Source organism: Suillus subalutaceus (assembly GCF_016647625.1).
Source record: "Suillus subalutaceus strain FC151 chromosome Unknown DFJ58scaffold_122, whole genome shotgun sequence".
Classification (NCBI taxonomy): domain Eukaryota; kingdom Fungi; phylum Basidiomycota; class Agaricomycetes; order Boletales; family Suillaceae; genus Suillus; species Suillus subalutaceus.
This window is the reverse complement of record NW_024540371.1, coordinates 138,518-153,612: the sequence shown is the minus strand read 5'-3', so window position 1 is coordinate 153,612 and position 15,095 is coordinate 138,518. Positions and strand designations below refer to the sequence as shown.

General features: G+C 48.4%; 3 protein-coding genes across 3 annotated transcripts; all 3 read left to right on the top strand.

Moving 5' to 3' along the window:
* The first annotated feature begins 775 nt into the window (after positions 1-775).
* Positions 776-4,150, top strand: DFJ58DRAFT_807718 (uncharacterized protein). Its single transcript, XM_041391253.1, has 17 exons — positions 776-1,101; positions 1,130-1,437; positions 1,493-1,529; positions 1,582-1,648; positions 1,709-2,002; positions 2,055-2,058; positions 2,161-2,493; positions 2,526-2,603; positions 2,648-2,689; positions 2,713-2,762; positions 2,828-2,961; positions 3,011-3,134; positions 3,192-3,321; positions 3,485-3,720; positions 3,747-3,865; positions 3,917-4,080; positions 4,132-4,150. The coding sequence occupies exons 1-16, from the start codon at positions 887-889 to the stop codon at positions 3,954-3,956; spliced, it is 2,211 nt and encodes a 736-aa protein (XP_041239658.1). The 5' UTR covers positions 776-886; the 3' UTR covers positions 3,957-4,080; positions 4,132-4,150.
* A 1,427-nt stretch (positions 4,151-5,577) lies between these two features.
* DFJ58DRAFT_748357 (uncharacterized protein) lies at positions 5,578-6,816 on the top strand (the record flags this gene model as incomplete). The annotated part of the gene is made up of 5 exons (XM_041387586.1): positions 5,578-5,859; positions 5,920-6,046; positions 6,093-6,306; positions 6,356-6,479; positions 6,532-6,816. The coding sequence occupies exons 1-5, from the start codon at positions 5,731-5,733 to the stop codon at positions 6,814-6,816; spliced, it is 879 nt and encodes a 292-aa protein (XP_041239657.1). The 5' UTR covers positions 5,578-5,730.
* A 1,722-nt stretch (positions 6,817-8,538) lies between these two features.
* DFJ58DRAFT_807703 (ABC-2 type transporter-domain-containing protein) lies at positions 8,539-14,218 on the top strand (the record flags this gene model as incomplete). Its single annotated transcript, XM_041391252.1, has 21 exons — positions 8,539-8,648; positions 8,712-8,926; positions 8,974-9,403; positions 9,455-9,714; positions 9,763-10,072; positions 10,124-10,219; positions 10,271-10,492; positions 10,549-10,744; positions 10,803-11,018; positions 11,068-11,439; positions 11,493-11,596; positions 11,645-11,761; positions 11,813-11,927; positions 11,976-12,091; positions 12,143-12,307; positions 12,357-12,708; positions 12,761-13,125; positions 13,173-13,270; positions 13,321-13,577; positions 13,630-14,163; positions 14,202-14,218. The coding sequence occupies 20 exons, from the start codon at positions 8,539-8,541 to the stop codon at positions 13,720-13,722; spliced, it is 4,209 nt and encodes a 1,402-aa protein (XP_041239656.1). The 3' UTR covers positions 13,723-14,163; positions 14,202-14,218.
* Between the last annotated feature and the right edge of the window lie 877 nt (positions 14,219-15,095).

Here is a 15,095-nt window from a genome sequence, read left to right as displayed (position 1 = left end):
GGTGAGTAGATTCATTAAATCTATGACTCGTCAGAAGCTGCGTAGATCAGCGGTGTGATATACATGGGCTGAGCACGGAAGAGATCATAGAAGTTATTGATGTGGCACCGATCAGAATGCCTATATGCGTGACAGTTGTGTGTGCACAAGTACACGTCTGGTTGCATCCCAACTTGATGCGGGTAATCCTGAGGCTTTACAGAGACCTAGGAAGCACAATCATTTTTCACTCGCCGAATTACGGAAAAACGATCAACGTGATACGTACATTCGTGATCCAGATTTCACTGATCAGAAAATGATCAGAAGTATGTCCCAAGTACGCTGGAGAAAAATTAGAGGCGATGATCAATGACTCGGACACGAGTCATAGAAGACTGCGACTGCCAAATAAAACCTATTAGCAACGAGTGCGTGGTGCCCGTATGGATTGCTGGCACTAGCCTAGTATCCGATGGCAATGTTCAAGTTGTGTGCCAAGACAGAGCAACGGACAAGGAAAGGTGAAGCATGAGGATGAGGATGAAGAGGCGACCGTAACTCGGACTCGGAGGGTTCAATACAGATTGTAATTCTGGTTACAAACTTACAAGCTGCAGCGGCTGGCAACTTGCAAGATTTTCAAAGTCTAGCCTTACGTACTAATCGCATAATATTACCAGGCTGACATAAGTACCTTGGTCCTCGGAACGCCCATCACTGGCAGGCCTCAGTCTGACAGGAGCCATCAAGATCCCAAGGCTTAAACATTTAAGCAACAAATGGGCGTCACCTACAGGCTACAGCTGTTCATTTTAACTCCGGAATGATTCTCTGAGCTACTTGTGGGCAAGCCAGTGCCATTAAATAATGTTATAAACCTTGCGCAACAAAGTGGCTTCGTCAAATGCCTCACTCTTTCGTCATTGCAAAATTTCTTCCTCAGCGTTCAGCTAATTGGACATCGTACTATGGGCTTGAAAAAGCTGCGTCCTTGAAAACTCTTCCTTTCCTAGCGTTGCGTGTCTCACGAACCGACGTTGGGATGCAGGATCTGGGCCGTCAAGGACAATTTCTGTTTGCGATATCCTCCGGAAAGCCAACAGGAGTGAATGATGGGGTGTTACTTTGCTCTGGGATCATCGTTGAGCATAGAAAGGAAGACGTTGCACGTTGAACCTTCCTTGCGCCCTAGTGGGCGCACTCTCTACGTTCATACTTTTCCGAGGCTTCTTGAGGATGCGCAATTCCAAATCTCGCCAGTGACCGTGCCTCACCTCCCGCATCGACTCGACGAAGCTAGTTTCCTCCTCGCCTTCTGTGGTTCAGTCTTGGAAATTTACGAATTCCTGAAGTGCGCAAATGATGCGCACTCGTCCGGTGGAAGCGAGCCCGTGGAGGATGGGTGGGATTCGTGGAGTGGCAAGTCGCCCTACGAGTATGAGCATGACCGAGGGGGTTACGTTTTTGAATATTGGAACCTCGGGATTTCAACATGTCAACTGCGTCGAAGCAACATTCATATATCAAGATTTACTACTGTATAACCAGTAAGTCGCCATCGATTAGTGATTGTGATTTCCTAAGTCCTCAATGTTTCAGACTTGCTGCAGACTACTCATGGATGGGTATCACCGCTGCCGTGAAATGGGCTTTGAAGTCAAGGGATGTAGGTCAGGATGGTATGAAATATTGCTCACGATTTCTGATAAAAGGTTTGTTTTTGTAGCATTATCATGCGTATAGGGTCCGACGAGGCGGCGCGCTGCTGCTGCCAGGTTATTCGTTTGTCGAGAATTTTGCCGACCTTCGATGCAAGCCTCAAGGCACATGCTGTAACTCTCTGGTCGATGAAGATTCCTTTGACGGTGACCCCCCAGTTGCTGACAACGCATCGGAAACGGAAGAAGTGGACTGGGATGATGGGCCCGATGTCGACCTCGAGTTTATCCCGAACTACATGCCTCCCGTGCCCGCCCCATCCACTAGAGCAATCGCCTTTGATATATTTGGCACCATCTTGGCGAGTTTTTACATTCCAGTCCCATGCGCGCAAGTTGCTCACATGTAATCAGGATCGTGATGGGCCATCAACGAAGCTATGCGGCTGCTATCACCAACATATCCAGACAATCGCCATCTGTCTAAAGTGTATCTCGAATGCGAACTTATGAGACACAGATCATACTGACGCACCCTATAACGACATCGTGCGGCACGCTCTGCAGGATGTCTGCACTGTTCTGGAAGCGCCGCCCAGTGAAGCGGTTCTCCAGGAAGCTATACAGACTATCCTGCAACCTGGTTTATATGCCGATGCAGAAGCAGCTGTGAAGACGCTCCTGATCCAGGGTTATGTGCTGGTCTGTCTTCCGATCCCGGGCGTGAAATCATTTTTACTTCCACAACTTCCATCTGGTCTTACTTTGCATGATCAACCTGCACCTCTTTCGGATCTCTTTGGCCAAAACCACTCCATATTTTCGGACCTCTTGGAGCGCTGTCGTTTGAAATGTGGAACCATCGACAGGACCCGATTCTTGTAGTGACATCTAGTCGTTACCGAGTGATGGAACCAGCAAGTATGGCGGGTTTCCCAACCATTTTGGTTCAACGTCCTGGATGTCTAGAATCGGACGTGAACTCGGCACAAGCGACCCAACCCTAGCGGTCGACGGACTACAAGGTTTACAAATGCAGCTACAAAATTGTCTGCTCTTCATCCTTCACCAGTAGAGCGCACTCCAACTCACGTCAAAGAATTCCGCGTTTGTGGCATTCAGGTGACAAAATTGCTTGGAATGGGAAGCTTTGGTATGTTCACATGTCTACTTTTCCCATCAACTAGCTTATATGCTTTGACATGACAGGAAATGTGTCAAGTGCTTGTCACGTTCTCACCGGCTCGGAGGTTGCAATCAAAATGGAGGTCCCGTCCGACTCACCGACCGCGACTGTCGTGTTGCCTTACGAAGCTCTAGTGTACAACCTGCTGCGTGGACACCCAGGGATAACCGTCATGCAAATGGAGTGGTATTGATCGAGGATCCCATATCTTGATTCTCGATCAAGTAGGTGCGAATCTTCAACAGCTTCGAAGACTCTGCAGGGGCGAGCTCTCTCTGAAGACAGTAGTTATGCTCGCTATCGAAATGGTAAGCGTGCTGGACACCTGCCCGCGAGTTTGGGTTGATTTGTGTGTATTTTGCCAGTTGGATCGAATTGAATTTGTACATTCACGAGGGGTCATCCTGCGTGACATCAAGCCTGAAAATTTCGCGATGGGCGTTGGGGAGAACTCTCACGTCGTCTATCTATTCGACTTTGGTTTGGCGAAGCTTTGTTGACCCATCCACAGGAGCTCATATACCGTTCCGTGAAGGCCCGCGTTGGACTTGAACTCCACGATATGCAAGCTATAACGTGGCATTTGGACGAGGTTCGTAGAGACCATTTTAACTCTGCTCAGGGCTAACGAACAAGGAGTAGAACAAGGGGCGACGAGACGATCTTGAAGCGTTGGGCAACGTGCTACTATTTCTTTTGCATGGACGTCTGCCTTGGCAAGGCGTCTACTCACCAAGCCTCGAGGCCAAACTACTTCGAATGGGGGAAATGAAAGCTGGTTCAGCATTTCGCGACCTCCTTACGCGCTCACCTGTGGAGTTTACTACGTACTTCGATCACTGCCGTGGTTTAAAGTTTGAAGATAAGCCAAACTATCTTTTGCTAAGACAAACTGTTTAACCAGATATTGGTCACGGAAGGGTGGACGGAAAAACAGCAGGTTTGATTGGGAGGATGGAAGTTCCCGCAAAGGTGTGCTGTTACCTGACGAGTATAAATTAGATATCCGATTTACAAAAGACGATGTGTCCACGCTACAGTACGTGGGCCCATACATTCATTATGCAATTTAATTAAATGTGTCGGGGAGAACTCTCACATCGTCCATCTATTTGACTTACATTTGGTGAAGTTTTACGTCGACCCGTCCACAGGAACACATACTATGATACTGTCCTGCGAATAGACCCCCGCCATATTCGAGCTAAAATGCACATTTTGGACGAGGTTCGTTATGAACCACCTAAATTAATTCCTGAACAAGGCTTGTGAGATGACCCTGAAGCATCGGACAATGCCCTCCTACACCTCTCGCATGGCCTTCTGCCTTGGCAAGACATATATGCACCAAGTGTTGAGACCAAACTGCTTCGAATAGAGGAAATGAAAGCTGGCTCAGCAGCATTTCGTGACCATCTCGTGCACTCCCGTAGAATTTACAATGTACTTCGATCACTGCCGTGGTTTGAAGTTCGAAGAGATGCCCAACTAGACATTGTTGAGGCAGCTGTTCAGCAAGATTATGAAGAGGGACTGAGGGTGGACGGGAGACGAGGTTTGACCTGAATTTAACGAGTCTGCATTTGATACAAAGTGTTAATAAAGGAAAGCTAATACACTAAAAATGCAAAAAGTTAACATGTCGAAGACGTGACGAGGAGAAGATCGAACCGACAAGGCTGAACTTAAAAGTGGGAGAGGGATGCATGCGGGGAAGTTGAGACCGTTATATGCTGCTCGCCGGTGACGGCTACGACATTAAGTTGAAGCGAAGATGTTGAACAGAGTCTGGGGTCTTTTTCATTGTGAGTGACGTGCCAAATGTGTCCGGACTTTGTGTGCTCAGGGTTTGAAGTCGTTCGAACGAGCCGAGCGGCGAGAAAGGTCCGAATGATAACAGGTTACCATGAACTCCGAGGAATACCTTGAAGCGAATATGTTGGGAGTGGCCTTACATAAATGCAGTGTGAGCAAGCTCGGAACCATAACAAGGTGCTACAGTTTGGACGTCGGTTCAGGACCAACTGTATCAGTTAACTTTGAAGAAAATCCAAATGCAGACTAGCCTTTTACCACTGTAGTGATACACCTTAGCAGGTGTAGACGAGTCGGGCGTAGAGCTCCAGAGCAGAGGCAGGCCGGAGACGAGTAGAGCAAGAGTGCCAAGGGGCTCGGCAGTTCCCGAGAGGTCTTGGTTGTAGATCTAGTCGCATGTAGCAATGAGCATCATCCATCATAGAGTCAGCGTCCCTTCTCTGTTCTAGAGCGCAGTGCTAGCGCGTCCACCACCACAACTCGCTTGAATGAGATTCCAAGCCACTCGAGCCTCGAGGTCACGGTTGGGTTCCTGCTTCCTTTTTTTCGCCTGGGCCCACTGGCAGTATTGTTGGCGGAAGACTGTACTAATAGATAGGCTAGAACACTAGCTTGGAATCTGACTCGGACATGAGGTGATAATAGTTTATCAACTAGACGCTGAATAAAGAAACAAACTGACACACAATTGACATTTAATTTGTATCTTAGATGTGCGATGTAAAGTCTAGACCTTCGAACACCGGTTTGGCGGTCAACATTGATTCATTAAAACAAATGGGTTCACATTGATTCATTAAAACAAAAGCACGATTCCGATCAGTGTTATGGATACACCATGACATAGTGGAGCGGTGTATCCCCGACTGTGTGCCTGCGTGTCGCGAGCAAGGCAAGAAGTGGTGGGAGAGCACTACACTACGACAAAGCCCGAAGGACACTGAATGACTCGCTGAACTACGGTGCTACTCGGCTGCCACTCGGCTCCTACCCCCGGGGTCCCCTACTCCAGCATATAAGGGAGAATCAAATTTCGGTTTTCAGTCTCACTGTCAGGCTTGCGGACTCAAAGGACCTACCTTCGGCGAGATGGCTACGCCCACAGTTTCAACCTTCGTTATCTCTGTGATCCTACAGCCCATCATCGTGGGGATCAGCAGTGCTATGCTCTCATCCCTCATATCCTACGAGATCGCTGGACAGCTTGACTGGAGGCCGGTAAGCCCTCTGTTTGTGGATTCCAGGCCGTACAGTCTTTTTGATTACATAGTGTTAAAGATCATCATATGCATGACATGTGACATTCTTGTTATTGGTGTTGACCACCTGAAGGATCAAGAAGTTGTCATCAATGCTCTGGGTGCAGCTTCCATGAAGCGCTTTACCCCCATGTTCCACCTTGCCCGTATTTTTCTAGCGTTGACTGCGTCGCTGCTTGTGATTGCTTTAAGTCAAAGTCCATCAGAAACGACGTTCCTCACCGGTAGTTTTTACTACCCCCGCTTTTCTGTGGACGACACCGCTTGATCTTCAGTGGATCGGCAGGGTATTGAAGAGATTCGCGCTGGTAAATTATGATCAAGAAGATTCACCCGGATCTAAGAACCCATTCATCATCAAACGAGTTCCTGGCATGAAGGCTATATTGGACGGTATCATTCGGGGGTATGTACTGTCGCATCCTGACGCTTTGTCGTTTTTGACTTGAAGATAGCTATGGGTTATTCTTAGTCGTCCACTCAGCACTACAGCTATCATGGCAATCAGCCAATAACGCGCCTCCGTGGACGATCTTCGAGACTATCATTTGGTCGACGGTCAATCGCACTTGTCATTGTGTAAGACAATTTTATTCTTGTGAATGAAGTCCCAACTCAAGGTCTTCCAAAGATTTTGGCCGATGTGCGTGACTATGACGAAGACAAGAAGGTTGGAGTGCCGACCATACCCGTCCTTCTAGAGTCTCCTCTTAAGACCCGAATAGTCTTGACCGTCGTTCAAGCAGCTGTTATGATGGCCTTCCTCCACAATCCATTCATTGTAGGGAATTGCTGCTTCACAATTGCTCTTGCTTGGATTCTAGGGAAAGATTCTCCGAAAGTTTACTTCCGTCTCAGTCTTCACTCACAGTCGATATTCATTATTATGTACGCTATTATGATCGTTTTACTATAGACTACTGTTGGTAGGCTTCACTCGCGGTCAATATTCATTGTTGTGTGCGCTGTTATGTATTGTAATGGCGCTCGGCCGCGCCAGTCCCCGACACAGATGCATTATCTCTACATACATTCTCTACTAGTACAGGTAAAAACAGAACAGGCATGACGTCATGTCTACTATCATTCAGCATCTTACAGGACCGCCAATCATAGTAAGCACACGGTGAGCATGTCAGCTGGCCGAGGAACGAGGCCGAGCCGATATGTTCACCGCAACAAGAAGCAGCCTGAGGGTCCACTGATCAGATTTTGGACCTGTCGAAAAAGAGTGATGTGTGACCTGTTAGCATTCCGAAATAGACCGGCTCTCTATGTTTCAGAAACCATGTTACCATTCAACTGACGTTATTTAGTAAAGGTTGGACCCCGCAAACTGTATCGGAGAGAGGTACGCATCTTTTTTTATGTATTGTCGTCTTCATTGTCCTACTCGTCGAGCTCGCGGTCTTTGCAAACAGCATCCTCTGCCTTTTTTTCCAACCCTTGTGCCCATGAATGCCGCCACCTCTCTGCATCCTGCCAATTCCGCGCCCGCTCCTTCAACCTGCAGCCTAGCTATCATGCTATGCCGTCGCCGCCGGTTAATTTTTTCGCAACAGCGCATCACGACCGGGCGGCACGCCCGCGTCAAGATCTAGCGCTCTCCTTCGCGCTCGTCGTCGACATCTCCTCCCTCGTTGTCTCTCCCCACCAGTTATTACCCCTACCTGGCGGCAGGCGCCTTCGTATTTTTTCTTCAGTGATCTCCACTGCATCCTGGATTTTTTCCTCCTCACCTATCTTGCCATCCCACCTCGTGCATACTTCCCTACCAGTGTCTACATACATATCTCTGTCGAATTTTTGTAGTCATAGTTTATATATTGCATCCTCATCTGTGCTCACTCAGTAAACCAAAGACATGAAATTTTCATAATTAAAATTTCATGATATGTAAAGAACAAAATACTGTCAAGGAGAGGCTACAAACCCAAGTCCTGTATGGGAGAGGGTGGACACGAGGATGGGGAAGCCAAATTGGTGCGTGGGGAAGCACTGGCAGGGGTTGCGAGCAGAATTCGGAGCAGTGGCGGTTTCTGTTGGCGGTATCAGAGCTGGCAGCGCTGTGGGAGTCGAAGTCGGGGATATCGACATCGAGTATTGGACGGGTAGCTCGGCAATGGGCGTTTAAGGGAGTGGCACGAACATGGCAGGACAGCGCAGAGTAGGTATGCGCGAGAGCGGTGAACTCCGACTTAAGAATCACCAGGAAATATGCTTACCGAGCGTGGTTGAGGTCTTTGCCACTGATGTAATTGATGCGTTCAGGGACTTGTGTTTCCCACCCTATTGGGAGCCGATCTACTTCGGATTAATGATAACAGGGCACTACACTCACCATCACCAAAGTCGTAAGCGTTCGTAACACGCTTAAGCTAAGCGTTCATTCCAGCGGTTTTACTGTTATCATTCGGACCTTTCTCGGTTCCTTCCGAGTCGAACGACTTCAAACTACCTATTATGACTTTATTGTACGCCCTCTCACTGTCAGGCTTGCGGACTCAAAGGACCTAAAACCTTTTGATCAAGCTATGATGCCGACTCCGAACCGAGCAACTTCACCCCATATAAGTAACCTTTTCACCGTTTCCCCTTGAAGGTTCAACGTTCCTACCTGCGGTTCCTTGGTACTGCCATGGCTCTCCACGAAGCCGGTGGACCGGTGGACTCGTCAGACATACCCCACTCTGGAAAAAATAAACAACCCTTTGACTTCAAGCAGATACTGAGAGACCTCATGAAACAGTAAGTGTTTTGTGGTGATTTTATTAGATCATCTAAGTCAATATTTCATTATCTCTCCCTCAGCCGTCAAGATGAAGGAATAAAGGATCGTCAACTTGGTGTCATCTTTAAAGGTTTGTGTGTCGTTGGTGCGGGTTCTCGCACCTCGCAGCAGCCCACCGTCAGCTCACTTTTCCATCCCTCAACGTTTCTGGACAAGATAAGGGGAATTCGCAATCCCTCAATTAGAGACATCTTGTCTGGATTCGAGGGTGTGGTCACTCCTGGGGAAATGCTTTGTAAGTACAGGCCTTTCCTCAACCTCCGGTCTTGACCTTCCGTACAGTGGTCCTTGGCCGTCCTGGCGCAGGGTGCTCGACCTTCCTCAAGACGCTCGCTAACCAACGTGGGGAGTATCATGCTGTTGAGGGTCAGATTTTCTATGATTCATTCACCTCAAAGGAGATACATGACTCCTTCCGTGGCGATGTCACTTACTGTCCAGAGGATGATATCCACTTCCCGACGCTGACTGTCGACCAGACACTCTCTTTCGCTGTTAGAAACCGTACTCCTGCAACTCGTCGTCCCGGCCAGAAGCGCGAGGATTATGTTGAGGATACCACCACCATGCTCATGAAAGTTCTTGGCCTCTATGGTTCGAAACACACCCTGGTTGGTAATGCTCAGATTCAAGGTGTTTCCGGTGGCGAGAGAAAGCGAGTTTCTATTGCAGAAACTTTAGGCTCTACAGGTTCACTTGGTGCATGGGATAAGTAAGGCGTTATCATCTGAGGTGCCGTGGTTCTAACTCGTTTCCCATTCAGTTCTACTCGTGGACTAGACTCCTCGACTGCCCTTGAGTTTATCAGCACCTTACGTTTCATCACAGACATCAAACGCACAACGACGATTGTCTCCCTCTATCAGGCAGGCGAGCCATTATACAATCTATTCGATAAGGTCTGTGTTATCGCGGAAGGGAAGATGGCCTATTTTGGTCCAGCAAAGTCTGCTAAAGATTACTTTATTGGTATGGGCTTCGAACCACAAAACAGACAGACTACCCCCGACTTCCTGGTTGCAGGTATGGCGTTGTGACTATCTTATATTATCTTATAATCATCATTATCAGTTACGGACCCGATCGGGAGGAAAATCCGCCCTGGACATAAGAGCTTTGTCCCGCGAACGTCGGAGGAACTAGCTAGCTATTTCATGGCTTCTGATCTCGGTCGTCAGAATCAGGAAGCCATTGAAAAGCGCCGCCAGCAATGCGTTGGCAATCACGAACACAAGCAGGCGTATCTGTCCAGCGTGGCTGCTGAACATGGTGACACATCTACCGTGTACATGTCCTCTGTCCTCCAGCAAGTCAAAACGGTTATGAAGCGCCGTGTGCAAGTCATTGTTGGTGATAAGTTCGAGTTCTTTCTACGATTGGCGTAGGTGGCATTTTTTTTGTTTGACCACCCCTCAGTAATGTTAGGTGGTAGTTCCCAAGTCTTTCAAGCGGTAATTATTGGCACCGTCTTTCTGAACGTTCCAAAGGACACCTCGGCCTATTTCCCCCGGGAAGGTGTTATGTTCTTGTAACCATTTCCGCCTGTCCTCATATAAGCTGTGCCTCACGGCTCTTTCAGCTCCCTCTTCTTCAATGCTATTACATCTGTTTCAGAAATCCCTACACTTTTTTTCCAGCGTCCCATCGTGCTTCGTCACCAGAAAGCCGCTTTACATTACCCTTATATTCAGAGTCTCGCGCACACCATAGTCGATATTCCGGTCACTTTGATCGTCCAACTTGCGTTCGTTGTAATACTCTACTTCCTGGTCGGGTTGCAACGTTCTGCCTCGCAGTTTCTGTAAGTTCTTCAAGGCGTCTGTTCTTCGCTTTGATACTCACCCTGCTACATAATAGCATTTTTTACCTTTTTGTCTTCTTAATGTCACAAACCATGAAATCATTCTTCAGAGCTATTGCTGCAAGCTTTAAAACTCGTCCTAGCGCAATAGCCATTAGCGGTATCTTCATTCTCTTGATGTCACTCTATGGTGGGTACACAGTTCCTTGGCCAACTGCTCCAAGGGGCTTGCGGTGGATCATGTGGTTGAACGTACGTCATCCCTTGTACGATACTTTTCTTCCGCTCAATATCAATATTGCTGTCTTAGCCATTGTGGTGGGCATTCGGTGGACTTGTTGTGAACGAGTTCCATACGCTCGAAGGAGTTTGCTCTACTCTTGTCCCACAGGGTTTGGGGTACGAGAACGTTTCACTTGCAAACCAGGTCTGCACAACTGTTGGATCGCAGCCCGGGCAGCTCCTCGTTGATGGCAACATTTATGTTGCATTGACGTTTGACTTTTGGTATAGTCAACTTTGGATGGTAGGGCGGTCACTCTATACTTCGCGAATAGCTCATGACACCACAGCAGAATTTCGGTATCCTTTGCGCCTTCTACTTTGTGTTCTTGGCCGTTCTCCTAGTTGCCACGGAATTCAATACTTCGTCTGCTTCAGACAGTGCTGTCGTTCTCTTCAAGCAGGGATCATGTGCTGTCGATGGGAATTCTAAGGCCCGAGACGAGGAAAAGGCTGGTACAGAATTTCGCTCTAGATCCCTCTCCGACGTAGCTGGTCCCTCGACTTTCGACAATCTCGAGAAGGTCACGGACCTCTTCACGTGGCAGCACATGCGATATGAAATCCCTATTGAAGGAGGGATGAAACACCTTCTGGATGATGTCACGGGCTTTGTTATCCCTGGAAAGCTCACCGCATTGATGGGTGAATCTGGGGCTGGCAAGGTATGCCTTCCTATGATACCAGTCACGCATGCTATTTACTTGAATGCTTGTAGACAACGCTCCTGAATGTTCTTGCACATCGTGTCGGTGTTGGTGTGGTAACTGGTGAGCGATTCTTTGGCGGACAGCCGCTCCCCATAGACTTCCAGGCTCAGACGTAAGTATCGTCCTAATTTTTCGGATCTTACTTGACTGTCGTGTTTAGTGGTTACTGCCAACAGCTCGACACCCACCTTCCCGAGGCGACTGTCCGTGAAGCGCTCCTTTTCTCTGCTAATCTTCGCCAGCCACAATCAGTTCCTCTCGCCGAGAAGGAAGCATAGTGCGTACAATTTCCGCCCGTGGTCAACACCCACCTAACTTTCCACTGCAGTGTTGACAAGTGCCTTCAAATGTGTGGTCTAGATGACTATGCTGATGCTATTGTTGGCTCTCTCGGGGTTGAGTGCCGTAAGCGCACCACCATTGCAGTGGAGCTCGCTGCTAAGGTTTGAACGCGAACCCTTCAAGATATAGTTTTACTGAGAGACCAACAGCCCAAACTTCTACTCTTCTTGGATGAGCCCACGTCCGGCCTTGACTCGCAATCCGCCTGGGCTATCGTGCATGTACTTCGTGAGCTTGCTGACCGTGGTCAGGCCATTCTCTGCACGTGAGTGCCATTTTGACGTGTGGGTTTCTCAATGCTTATGAGCTGTACCAGAATCCATCAACCTTCGGCGGAGCTCTTCCAGGTCTTTGACAGATTGTTGCTCCTTCGCAAGGGTGGACAGACAGTCTACTTTGGTGACATTGGCGAGAACTCGTCGACCATGCTGAATTACTTTGAGCGTAATGGTGCTCCACGCTGCGGCTCTAACGACAATCCGTAAGTAAGGTTCAATTAGACGGCTCTTACGCTTACCAGGGAGTTAAAGGGCGGAATATATGCTTGATGTCATAGGTGCTGGAGCAACTGCAGTCTCCACTACCGATTGGTACAACGTCTGGAAGTGCTCACCAGAAGCGGTGCAGCTTGAAGATCATATCAACAACTTGCATGAACAGGGTCGTTCTCACCCACGGCAACTTAGTGTCCGCTACTCTGTCTTCGCCACCTCATGGTTGCACCAGTTCGTTGCGCTCACCAACCGGAATTTCCAAGCATACTGGCGCAATCCTACGTATATTCGCGCCAAGTTTGCGCTTAATATCGTTGGCGGTCTCCTTGTGGGCTTTACATTCTTTCAGGCAAATGACTCGTTGCAGGGCACTCAAAATAAGCTATTTGTGAGCATATCAATCAGGTTCTTCGTTTAATCACATTCTCACTCTTCTTTAGTCGATCTTTCTCTCCCTTGTGGTCTGTGTTCCCCTCGTACATCCGCTCATGGCCGTCTACGTCGACATTCGCACAGTGTACGAGATACGTGAACGTCCCACTGCAATGTATAATTGGACTGCTCTCGTCATGTCACAGCTTGTCGCTGAGCTTCCTTGGAACGTGACAAGTTCTGCGATGTTCTTTTTCTGCTGGTACTGGACCGTTGGATACCCCACAGGCCGAGCAGGCTACACGTTCCTGATTATTGCCATTGCCTTCCCGTCCTACTACACCACGCTTGGACATGGTATCGCGTCCATGTCACCAACCGCTCCAATTGCATCTGTATACTTCACAACTCTCGTTATCTTTACCTTGATTTTGTGAGATGCACACTTGGTCACGCTAGTTCATGCTAATAATTCACCAGTGATGGTGTTATCCAGCCGTTCTTTGAGTTGAATTGGTGGAAATGGATGTATAGGGCCTCTCCTTTCACGTACATCATCGAGGGCCTCCTTGGTCAAGGTTTGTGAACGATTTCTTGCCAATATTTGTACTCATGTTAGCCCTCGTAGCTATTGGCAGTCAAGCTATTATCTGCTCCTCCACGGAACTAGTTTCCGTCAACCCGCCGAAGAGTCTGACCTGCGGCCAGTATATGGATCCATTCATCGAATTCGCTGGTGGCTACCTCACAAACCCCGGAGCTGCGGAGGGCTGCCAGTACTGTCCCTACAAGACCACTGACCAGTATATGTACTCGAGGTTCAACATTAAATACAGTGATCACTGGCGCAACCTGGGCATTATCTTCGGATTCGTTGCGTTCAATGTGAGTTACTGCCGGATGTTGCTCAGATCTGGTGCTGATGTACCTTCTGTAGATCATTGCGATTTTCTGGCTCACGTATTTCATGCGCATTCGCACTGTCAGCGTGTTTACGTCTCTTAAGCAGAAGTTAGCTCGTAGCAAATAAATCGCAATTCACGAATACCACATAACGCTCGAATGCACTTACAAGACTAGAGTCAAATAGCCCGACATTTTTTCTACTATGAAGTAGACATAGGATCTGTGAGCGCGACTTTGAGTCAAACGCTCGATTCTGGGGTGGTGCCCAATTCCTTGACCTGCAGCTGCTATTCAAACTAGTATAATCATTGTGATACTCTGTTGGCGACATACTGGCAGTAGTACTAGTGCTACTATACTGTTCTGACTTGACATCCCATCTATGTACTGTATTAGCAGTAGACTCCGCAGGAACACATACCATTCCGCGAATGGACCCCGCCATATATCTATCTACATATTGTAAGGACGGAGCGTTTGATGCCGCGGAACCAATTCTTGTCGACGCCATGTTCGCGCTCCACCCGAACCCCCTCTTCTGCCCCACTTCGGCGCAGGCATGTACTTCCACCTCAGCTCCTTTGTTTTATAAAAATTTCGCACGGTTGCCGCTGCGACCTCTGGCAGCTGATCGAGCGTCAGAGCAGTTAGTTTCTGTTTCACTCATCCGCATTTTTCGACCTCATGGTTATGGTGTTGGTTTGCTCTTTTTACAACTATTTCTTTATGGCCTGCATATGCGACGTCGTTCGATGGCTGCCAAGGAATCAGCGCGTAAACCAATCCGTAGACGATATGACTGAACCGTCCGCAGGCGAGCGGATCGCTTGTAACATACGTTAAGGACGGAACGTTTGGATCCTGCGGAAGCAATTCGCGTCTACCCCCACATGCGTGCTCCACCTGAGCACCACATGTACTCCTAATTGCTCCAGATTCCTCATACCGGAGAGATACATTGCCTGCCTCACATAACCTTCTCTTTCAATCCAGCTCGTTCAAGCTGGACCTTAAATCGCATACAGTTCCCCTGCGACCTGCTTATGCGACGATGTTCGACGGATGTCAAGGGCGTGACGCTAGAGAAGGTCGCGGTCGTGCCTGACCTCCGCATAGATTCATTCACGCACAGACAGTTATACCCCGCACTTTCAAGAGTGCGATGTCGTCGAGACATTCGAACGCTATTCGCAGGAGAAAAGGCGACGGCAAACGTAGGGTACAGGCATCTCAAAACCGTCCGAAGGTGAACGGAACGCTTGTACGATCTATAATGCACATTTTGGTCCTTGGATGAGGTTCGTTATGACCAACCCAATTCCTGACGACCTTGAAGTATTGGGAAATGCTCTCCTATACCTCTTGAAAATGGTCTTCTGCCTTGGCAAGACATATATGCACCAAGCATCGAGACCAACCTGCTTCGAATGGAGGAAATGAAAGCTGGCTCAGCAGCATTTCATAACCTTCTCGTGGGCTCTCCTGTAGAATTTACGA